Genomic DNA, 11,603 nt, shown 5'->3' on the forward strand with positions numbered 1-11,603 from the left:
CAAAAATGTCCAAGTTTTCCTAAAGGAAAGGGAATCTAAACAACTAACATACGGTTACAACTAAAACATTTAAAATTGAAAGATGAGAGAATTTGGAATGATTATCTCTGACCACTAATACACAAGCTTTAAGCAACAAATTATTTTTGCTTTGGAACAAGCTAATCATCGGTTAGAATGAGGAGAGGAATGTCCAATCAGGTTTTGCCACATCAGGATTTGAAAATTAATGATACTCCATTAAAGGGAATTGGAAGAACAGTTGGAGTAATATAAGTGGGCTTTGCTTTTTTTAAGTTAATTGGGGATAGGATTATCCCAAGATCAAGTTTAGCTGGATTTGGCTTATTTGTTAGAGACACCCACAGATCTTGACAGCATCAGAAAACAGCCATGATGTCGTTTCTCAATGTTTTCACATGTAAATACTCAGTACCCTCCAAAAACAATGCCAAAGAAACTGCTATAAAGTACCTGATTTGATATATATATATATATATATATATGTATATAAGACCATGGCTGCTTCCCTATCAGCATGACTCAAACATTTTCTGTTTTCTTTGTATTTTCTTCATCTTGATCTTCAAGAAAGAACTGATCTTTCCTATCAGCTTGTTCATAATTTCTTGGGCTGGAGAGATTGATCAGAGCAAAGGAAGAAGAAGAACTTAAGATCATCATCATCATCATCCATCATCTCCATGGCTGATTCATTTGATGAAGAGTGTGATTATCTGTTTAAAGCTGTTCTTACTGGAGATTCTGGTGTTGGGAAATCAAACCTTCTCTCAAGATTTGCAAAAGATGAATTCAGGTTAGATTCAAAGCCCACAATAGGTGTGGAATTTGCTTACAGGAATATAAAGGTTGGAGACAAGCTGATCAAGGCTCAGATATGGGATACTGCTGGCCAAGAAAGGTTAGTAATTCATTTCTTTAATTCCTTCTTGCTTTTTATAATTTTCTCTGTAATCCATTGTTTAGACCTGGGTTTTTATCATCTTTTCTGAAACCAGACTTTCATCCATATTTATAAACCTATATATAGGTTAAAATTGAATTATATCTGTGTTTTTTTTTCTTTTCTTTTTTCTCTTGGGTTCGTCGTGGTTTCAACAGAAACTCAGGAAAGTTGCTTGTAAAGGTAGGTTTCCGAGGGGGGTCCATGTCTAAACACGTTATCTTAGCCTTGACGAAACAAACATTCAATTAGGAAGACCTTTCTCCTTTTGATTTTTTTTTTTTTTTTTCCTCTTATCTCGATTTCGAACTTATCCATATAAATAAATAAAAATTAAGTCAAAAAAATTACTAGAAATTCTAAGATCAAATATAAACCTAGAATAATGTAGACTCTTGAGAAGATAAAAGATTCCATCTTCTACTGTAGAGTTTATATGTCTGTAGAAAAATTATATTTATAAGTTAGTATGGTTAACACATTTAATAAATTTTATTTTACTATTTAAATGATGTGGATAGTATACTCTTTACACCAATTTGATAATTGAATAACTCAGTTTATGATAAATAATTTAGTGTAAGGTCCACTTAATATTCTTTAAAATGTAGATAAATGTGGGATGAAAGAAATCTATTTTTTAATAGTAAGTCTCATTTTTCTCAAAAAGAATGTACCATTACAATAGATTTGTACTAGGCTTATGTTAAGAAATAATTTTACATTGTCTGTGAATAAGGTTTTAAACATATTTATAAGGAATAATCAATTCTCTCTTGTAAAATAGATTTTATGAGATGAGTTAGACTCATAAATTTTTTCATGGTATCGGAACCTGCTACAGGACAAATGAGAACCCACACTACTTATTTAGTAACAAAGACTAAAAAAAAAATACTAATCTCTACACGTGAGGGAGGGTGTTGAAAAATAATTTCATATTATCTGTAGATAAGGTTTTGGGCATGCTTATAATAAATGAGTAATTATTTCTTGTAAAATCGATTTAATGAGATGAATTAAACTAATAAATTTTTTCAATTTACATATTTTAAAATTGCATTTATTATACTGTAACTATCTTTTAAAATTATATAAAAAAAAGTAATTATATAAAATTTCGACCAGAAATATTAAAAGTAGATAAAAGTAAAAAGAATAGGGAGGTGCAGATCCGTGATCCAAAAGTATTCAAGGATATAATGATGATAATCAAAGATGAAGATGTAGGAAAATATATAAATCCAACTGAGGCGGGACCCAGAAACTGAAAAGAAAGTTTGTACAAATTCATAATTCATAAAGGCCTTTTTTCTCACCCGAAATAGTTGAAAGAAAAAGAAATAAGACACCACCAAATCGATCCCAACCTCTTTCTACCTTTTTTTTTGTCATTGGGGGGTTAGGAACATGCTCTTTTCATTGCACGGCAATCAAGGAGTCGTGACATGTTTGTCATCTCCCATGCGGACTGCCATTCTTCTTCACCTGGAGGAGCCTTTGAGAATTACATGTGGCATGCATACTTGTCCTCCATCAACCCCATTATAATAAAGAATAATATTATTCTATCGTCTTTTTTTTTTCGTTAATATATTTAATTATTTTTTTATTTATTAATTAAGAAAGTGATTATTAATATATTGATATATTTTTTATTTTTTAAAAATATTTAAATATGTTAAAAAGTATAAAAAAAAATAAAAAATAAAATTTATACTAGTGGGCATGTTGAACGCTCACACTAGCACTACCTCATTATAAATGAAGTAACATTATTATATGGATTAGTTGTAAAATGAGGGCAAAAATATGAAGGTAGACGTTTTAATAATCCGATGAAATATGATATATTTTAAGCTGATAATTATAGTGGGTTCATAATAATTTTAAAAAAAATTTAATGGTGTATTGAGTATATAAAAACTAGCTAAGACTTATAAATAGATATTATCTTTATTATTTATATCTTTAAGAGTATAATCTTGTTGTTAATTACTAAGTTTAGGATATTCTTTTAAAAAGATAAAATCAACTATCAATATTAATGTACTTTGTCATTTCTCTTTTGTTGGTATTGATATTCAAATATTAAAAAGAGTGCGTGTCATAATTTGTTATAGTTTAAGAATGTAACGCGTGTGCCAAAATGAATTAATATCATATCACGTAAAATTATTATTTATTAAGTGTAAACTATAGAAATGAGTAGATTTTATTATTTAATTCATGAAAAATCTTTCTTATCAGTCACTATTTACTATCACACACCCCACATTTTATGAAAAACATCTCCAAATGATCTTATGAAAAAAAAAAAAAAAAAAGAGTTGTAAGTGTAGAGTGTGGGAGTAAATAGTGGCTGATGATTACAATTCCTCTTAATTTATATGTCTTAACAATATTTATGATATCATGTTAAACTGTCACTTGGTCCGAGATTTTTTTTCTCATGGTTGGTTCAAAATAATCTTATTTGTGATAGGTTTAGAGCCATTACCAGTTCATACTACCGAGGAGCACTAGGTGCGATGTTAGTCTACGACATAACAAGGCGAGCAACATTCGAAAATGTGAAGAAATGGTTGCAGGAGCTAAGACAATTCGGGAGTGGAGACATGGTGGTTGTTCTTGTTGGTAACAAAACTGATCTGGGTCACTCTAGAGAGGTGAGTAAGGAAGAAGGAAACAGTGTTGCCGAGACAGAAGGTTTGTGTTTCATGGAAACATCTGCATTAGAGAAGGTGAATGTGGAGGAAGCATTCATGCATATGATTACCAAAATCCATGAAATCACAAGCCAAAAAAGCTTAGAAGCCAAAACAAATGGATCAGCCCCAAGCAGTACCACTCTTTGTAGTGGAGAAAAGATAATCACTATTGATCATGAAGTCACAGCCACCAAGCAATCAACTACTTGTTGCATAAAGTAGATTGCTAATTACAAAGATCATTTGGAGTTTTTATCATCTCTAGTTGCTATTGTTATTTGGTTTTTCTTTCTTTCTTTTTCTTTTTGGTTATGAGCAAATATCAACATTTTACCACATTAGATGGACTGAATCAGAGAGAGAATGTAAGTAATGAGAGAAAGCTTAATTCATTGACAAAAGAAGGAGGCATTATTGGTTTTTTTTTCAATGAAATTTATTGAGCCTAACCCACATATGGGAAAGGAGTTTGAGAAGAAAAATAAAAGACTAAAGCCCTATTTGAATATAGAAATGAGTTCATTTCATCTCATCTCATCTCATCTCATCATTACAACTTTCTCAAATTCTTACACAAAATATAATAAACAATTTAACTTTTTTAAATTCTAAAGTAAATATAATAATAGAAAATAATATTCTAACAATATTTTATTCAACTTTTAACTTTCATCTAAAATCACCTCATTTCATCTCATCTCATTATCCAAACGAGACATAAAGTTGTGTTTAGGTAGTGAGGTGATCTTAGATATTATATGAATAATAGTAAAAAAGTAATGATAGAATATTGAATAGTAGTAAATAGTAGTGAAAAGTACATAAAAAATAATAATAAAATAATGAAGAATAGTGGAGTACACTACCCAAATTAGCCCTAAAAAAGAACCCAACCATTAGCCTTTAAGGCATAATATTGTTGACACTAACTTTTTTTCTTTTCTTTTCTTTTTGTAAATTATTTTTTTAAAAGTTAAACTTTTATTATGGTTTATGATCTAATTCTATCGTTATTTTTCTAACTGCATTTAATTTTCAGCATAGTTTATATTTTATCATTTCATTTAAATTCATTAAAACTTAGTTTTAAAAAAGAGAAAAAAAAACACTCACATACAAATTAAGTCAATAAAATTACTGAATTTCAGTGTTGGGAATGTGGGCTACCAATGCACATGTAGAATCAAAGAGGAAACCCAGAAGGAGCTAACTTAAACCGCTAAACAATGAAAAATTTGTTAGGTCAGTAAAATTCCTTAATATCTTCTTCCTCTCAAAGGAACTAACTTAAACACAAAAGTTTTCTAAGACCCGACCGAGCGGTTTGTTTCTTCTTCTATTAGGAAAAGTTATAATTGTACGTGTTGATTAGATAGGGTTGGTGGTCAGCTAGTACGGCTACCCAACCCTTAAGTACTAGTGGGTTCGGTACTGCATCCGCCTGGATGTCATATGTCCGTTTGGGTGTGTATTTATATGTCGTTTTTCAGAGTTAAAAAAACGACTCTCTCCCAATCTCTCTTCTCAGTCTCTCATCTCATCGTTGTTGCAGCCATCTAGATTTGTAGACAATGAAGGGTTCCAAGCCTACTCTAAGGACATGAAGTTTAGGTTTAACATTCATTATCACCATAAGGTGGTGAAAGATGTGCTTAAAATATATGGGCTTGAGAAATGTTTGTTGAAGAATTATTTAAGGGTTAAAGAGTTTGTCTCACTACCGACACATGGAGATCAGTCCAAAATTTGAACTATATTTGTCTTTTTATACATTTTGTTGATAGTATTGGAAGTTGCACAAAAAAAAATTCTTAAATTTTTTGTCTAATTATCAATCACAAAGGTGATAGATTGGGAAGGAGGTTGAACCCAAAATAAAGGAATGAGGTTTGGAGAGGGTTTTAATAGTTACGATGGATAATGCCTCTTCTAATGATGTCATACATGAGTATTTGAAGAATAATGTTAGAGAGGAAAACTTGTCCATCTTATGGGTGAGTTTTCACATGTGTGGTGTTGTGCACATATCCTTAATCTTATTGTGGCTAGTGGTTTAAAATATGTTCTTGAGTCGGTCGCAAAAGTAAGAAATGCAGTTCGATTTATTAAGTCTTCATTAGCTAGACTTGAGAAATTTAAGACATGTGTTAATGGTGTAAGAGTTGTGCCTTCATATTCTTATAAGATGAAATTCAACTTTTTTTATGTTAGAAATGGCAAAAAAATATAGAAAGACTTTTGATGCCAGGGGAGATGAGAATATGTAACAGACCGGTCACTTAGATGAGTAGGAAGGATGTGAGAGGTATGGGCAACCCAAAGATGCTAATTGGGAAAATGTTAGGGTCTTTGTTGAGTTTTTTTAGGCTTTTTTATGATGCCACCTAAACCATTTCTAGTTCTTTATTATTCACATTAAATGAATATCATCGGCAAGTTTGTGAGGTTAAGGAGCAATTGGATAAGATGTGTAAAAGTGTTGATTCTACTTTACATATTATAACATTAAAGATGAGGCTTAAGCATGAGAAATATTAAAGAGGTTTGAATAAAATCAATGTTTTGGTATATGATGCTATCATTCTTGACCTAAATTACAATTTACAAGATTGATGGAATGGTATATAGGTTGGAAAATACTAGTGAAAAATGATGAGTGGATTAACTTGTATTGAGTGTTAAGACACCCTTGTTAAGTTTGTATCATGAGTTTGCTTTATTCAAGTGGGTTTAGTATTGATGTTCCATCATCCACTACCTCTTGGCCTCCTACTGATGCTGAGAATGCAAGAAAGCGTAAGTGGGGTATGCAATATGGTGATACACCCGTACAGAAGAAGAATTTAGACTACTAAATTGACTTAAAAAGATACTTGTCAGCAAAGTTACATTGGTGTTTTATGTTGGTGGAAGGTAAATGTCGTCAAATATCCTTTGATTGGAGATATAGCTTGAAGTATCTTGGTCATCTCTATTACTATAGTAGCCTTAGAGTCCACTTGTTGCACCGAAGACGCATATTGAATCCATTTAGAAGTTTACTGTCTTCTATCACTATGAATGCTTTGATTTGCACTCAAAATTGAATTAAAGGGAAGCCGATTGAGATTGGGAGGTGGTGGACTTTGTGGACGAGGGGGAGAACGATCAAGACGGAAACCATAATTACTTTTAATTTATTCTTTGTTATAAATTGTTTTATGTTTCTTATTAGAAATTTAATTTTGATTTCAATTGATATGCCATTGAATTCAGCAAAAGAGGCTTAATCTCAATCTACTTCGAGTACACATTGATACATAGATGGCTTGTTAATTCATTCCTTGTAGGCTTGTATTTATTTTCGTATCTTTTCTAATTCAATTTTTTAGTTTTAAGACATCATATTCTCATTTTCATCCATGTTTTTTTCAAGTTCTATATGGTTATTAACTTATTGCATCTTGGATTTTTGGTGCCTTTGGAGAGTATTTATAATATATTTGTCATTCTTAGAATACTCAAACTATTTGTAATAGTTTTAGATTAATTAGTAATATCTTTCTTTTCAAATTTATACAGGGATTGAAATTATTTTCAAATTAATTTGTAATATTTTAGATATAAACTTATTTATATATGTTTTTTTGTTGGGGATATGGACTGAAAGTTATTTTTGAACCCACAGGGTTGTAAAACAAGTTCAAAAACATGTTATAGGCTTCAAAAATAACTTCTACGCTGAATGGACCGATGGCCGAGCCGGGCCGCAGAGTGAGGTCTACGGGTGGCCGGATGGCCTGCAGGCTAGTCCGCCTGTCTAGCAATCGGCGAGCCATCGACCCTCTTGAGAGAGTAGCGAATACAAAAAGAAGCCCCTCAGCTCTCTTGATTAAATAAATGATTAAATAAAATATATGGAGGGGAATTGAGACTAACGAGATTGTTTAGGATCTCTGCTCCCTTGGCTTGTGTACTGTTTCATGGTTTAATAATATGGAGTGGTTCCTGCGATCAGTGTGGGCTAAATTAACAAAACAAAAAAAGTGTTGGGCTGTTGGGTTAAACAGATGACAAATGGTTTAGGCTTTCAATTTTTCAAACTTTTTTCCACGTATAAGAGAGTACATCATCTCTTAGGATGGATTTAGATGACAAATGGTTTAGGCTTTCAATTTTTCAAACTTATTTCCACGTATAAATAGATTTGGATAAATAGTTCAGATGAAATGAGATCAAATAATATTTTTTGAGTTAAAATGAGATGAGATAGATTGTAAAAAAGTGTGTATTTAGATAGTGAGATGAAATGATACAATATGATATAGTTTTGACTTTTTAAAATTTAATAAAAGTGTGGGTCTCACTGTTTTATAGAGTATCTCAAATTGTGCATTGTTCACGCATAGTTCATTGTTCATATACTGTTTATGCACTGTTCACGTGATGTTTATTACTGCATGTTTGGTATTGTTCACGCACTGTTCATGTCAGTTTTTATTATTTTATACTATTTATTTACTGTTCATTTAAGTGGATGTTTTCAAAACATAAGAGATGAAATATTGTGTTTAGATAGTCAAAACTACTGTACGGTATAACTTCATATGAGATGTTTTTATTTAAACTGTCTATCCAAATCTACCCTTAACAGTAAAATAGGTATGAACAGGATCATAGTATCGTAGGTGTCAAAAAAAATATATGGAATTGTGGAGGGGTTTAAGGGGTTAGATATTATAACATAAGAGGACCAAGAATATAATGAAGTGGTGCATGTAGTGGGTTTGAGCTCTGACGATGAGTGGCATGTCGCACTCACGCATCACTTTGAGTAGCACCTTAGACACGCTTGTCCATCGTTTTGAGACAACTTCTTGGACTTTGTAGATCAATAGCCTAAGAAATTGGTGGTGCATCGTGTGTTACTAGGATATGATGAAGAGGAGGCACATCAATATTTTCCATCGAGAGAAGATAAAAATAAAAAACTCTATACAATGACATGTAAGCCTTGAGAGGGGAGCAGCTCCAATCCAATCTTTACCCTGGGCAGGGGAGGTGGTGGGTTTAGGGAGAGAAGATGCATCTTGAAGTGTATTTAACTCCAGTTTAAATAGTGAAATGAGATGAGATAATTTTAAATAAAAGTTAAAAGTTAAATAAAATATTATTTTTAATATTATTATTATTTTGAAATTTTAAAAAGTTGACTTGAGATTTGAGAAAATTAAATTATTTATTATATTTTATATGAGAATTTGAAAAAATTATAATAACGAGATGGGATTAGATGAATTAAGATGGTTTCTCAATCCAAACGGACAGGTTAAATCATCTCATTTATCTTAAAATTTTTAAATAAATATTTTTTTCAATTTCAACTATTTAACTTTTTAATCTAATGATTACTTATTTATTATAATTCTTTTAAAATTCTAAACAAAACACAAAAAACCAAATAACAATTTCAAATTTTAAAATAAAAATTATATTAAAAAATAATATTATAATAATATTTTTATTTAACTTTTTCTTTTTCATTTCTTAAAACTCAATAAAATATTTTAACTCAAACTATTTCACTACTACTTATAGATTTATCATCTTATCTCATTCCATTTCCTTACACTCTTAATTACCAATAAATTGTCATTGTCATTAATCTTTCAATTTTTACAATGTCTCTCGATCTAGAATTGTTTTTTACTTATTTGCATTTTGGATATACATCATACATGTGTGAGGCCTTCATTGCCCCGTCGATGTCGGGTTGTGTCATGTGTTTTGTTTTGAATTTTGTAAAAGTTGTATTGATTTTTGTGTTTTATTTTAAACTTTGTAAAAGTTGTATTAATTTTTATGTTTTGTTTTGAAGTTTGTAAAATTTGTATTGATTTTTATGTTTGAATATTAATTATGTAATGATTATATAAAAAATTTACAAATTTAAAATTGAAAATAATTTTGTTATGTGTTTAAGTAATATTTGAAAATGAAATTATGAGAAGTTTTAAGAATGATGAGAATTGTCATAATGTCCAAACATGCCCTCTTCAACTAGTCTCGAAATTTTCCTGTTTTTTGAACTAGAGAAAAAATATATTTTTTAGGCTATTTACGAAAATAGTTTCTCTTAAGCCAGTCAAGAAAATATAGTTTGTAAAGCCTAGGCCCGTGGCCCAGACAAGTAGAAGCCCAGCCCCTGAAGACTCCATACGACACCGTTTTAAGGTTTGACCTAATCTCTTTCAAATTTTTTTTTTCCTTCTTCCCCTTGGTTTCTCTCCTCCCCGTTCTCTACCTTCCCATGTCTCCACAGTTAAAATCCCATTATGTTCCTCTAAATCCCTTCCTCTGAAACCGAAGCTCCCTCTCACATTTCTCTCTTGCTCTCCTGCAACTTTTGGTGTGGTTTTGGTTTTGCGATTTTTGGTATTTTCAGATTGGGTTTGTTATGGCCTCTTGAGAGAGGGGGCGGAAGGGAACAAGAGAAGGGCAGTTGCGATCGGGAACAAAAGAGTTGTCTGAAGAAGAAATGAAGAGAAGAAGAGGGGGAACCGTGGCATGAAGAAGCAGAGCAATGTGCACCGTTTGGAGTTCTTACTTAAACGCACAGTTTTAATAAAAAGGCTGGACGCACCGTTTAGCATCAGAGGAAAAATACTGCTTTATTTGCTTTGAGTATGTTAGTTTTAATTAGATACATGTCACTCTTGTATTGGGTGGGTTGTTATTCTGCAGTAGCATAAGGAATGGATGGAAGGTGAGTGGAGGGCATTCGGAATCTCTGTGAATGAATTATCCTGTGTATGGAGGTTAGGATGCCCTCGAAGCCTTCCTTTGTAATCCGTATGACTCAATGAGTCTTTCTATCAAACATATTCCCTGCATTCTATTTTCTTCCGCATGCATGATCTCTTTTGTTTCTAAGTAATTTCCCTTTATTACAACAACATCCATATCCATTCAATACCCACACTACCGTAATATTCCTACATTACCAGTAGAACCATAACAAGTGGTAATCAGAGCACCGTTCCCATGACCAAACATCAGGAGCTGGTCCTCAGGCAGGATGCTCAGGATCGCAGAAGTGATGCCCAGGATGCACGTTTTCTAGCTCTTCATGAGGAAGTTGTTCAACTCACAGCACTAGTCCGAGGCTTAGCTACCAACCAGCAACGGGAGAACACTGGGGAGATGGAAATCGATCCTCATGAACACCGAAGAAACCCCAATAGAGGAGTTAAGTTGGATTTTCCACACTTTTCTTTGGAGGATCCAGCTGGGTGGATTTTTAAAGCCAACCACTACTTCAACTTTCACCAGACACCACCAGCCCAAAGACTTCTAATGTCTTCTTATCATATGATGGGAGAGGCCTTACCATGGTACCAAGGGGCTTTTGACAGTGGCCAAATTAATTCATGGGAGACATTCACCCGAGCATTGCTGACCCGCTTCGGTCCTACAGCCTACGACGATCCAATGGAAGCACTTACAAGACTAAAACAAACTACTACAGTTGCGGCTTACACGGCTCAATTTGAAACATTGACCAATCGGTTGATTAACCTTACGGACTCACACAAGCTGAGCTGCTTTTTAAGTGGCTTGAAAGATGAAATTCGGCTGCCCATTAAGATGCTGAATCCGTTGAATCTCGGGGCTGCCTTTAGCCTGGCAAAAATCCAAGAAGAGTACCTGATTAGTATCAAAAAGTCCACAAAAGGGTGGGGAGAAAGGAGTTTTTCTCAAGCTGGAAATTCAGGAATTCAAAACCATATGCATTCAACCACAGAAAAAAATTATATGGCCAACCCACACACTGATAATGGCTCACAATTCCAGAAATATTTACCCCAAACTAAGAAAGTCTACTCTACTCAGATGGATGAGAAGAGGAAGAGGGGTTTATGCTTCCATTGCGATGAGAAGTGGAATCC

At 32.6% G+C, this 11,603-nt stretch overlaps 1 protein-coding gene across 1 annotated transcript; it reads left to right on the forward strand.

Annotated features, from left to right (window-relative positions):
• Window positions 1-509: 509 nt before the first annotated feature.
• Window positions 510-4,167, forward strand: LOC109006865 (ras-related protein RABA6a-like). The gene is made up of 2 exons (XM_018986276.2): window positions 510-922; window positions 3,450-4,167. Exons 1-2 carry the CDS (start codon window positions 705-707, stop codon window positions 3,895-3,897), a joined length of 666 nt encoding a protein of 221 aa, XP_018841821.1. The 5' UTR covers window positions 510-704; the 3' UTR covers window positions 3,898-4,167.
• The last annotated feature ends 7,436 nt before the right edge of the window (window positions 4,168-11,603 follow it).

The sequence above is a fragment of the Juglans regia genome, chromosome 6 (genome assembly GCF_001411555.2).
Source record: "Juglans regia cultivar Chandler chromosome 6, Walnut 2.0, whole genome shotgun sequence".
In the NCBI taxonomy this organism is placed as follows: domain Eukaryota; kingdom Viridiplantae; phylum Streptophyta; class Magnoliopsida; order Fagales; family Juglandaceae; genus Juglans; species Juglans regia.

Coding starts and splice junctions, on each gene's coding strand:
- LOC109006865 (XM_018986276.2), top strand. CDS start 705: ATGGCTGATTCATTTGATGAAGAGTGTGATTATCTGTTTAAAGCTGTT. Junction 923..3,449: donor GATACTGCTGGCCAAGAAAG/GTTAGTAATTCA, acceptor TATTTGTGATAG/GTTTAGAGCCATTACCAGTT.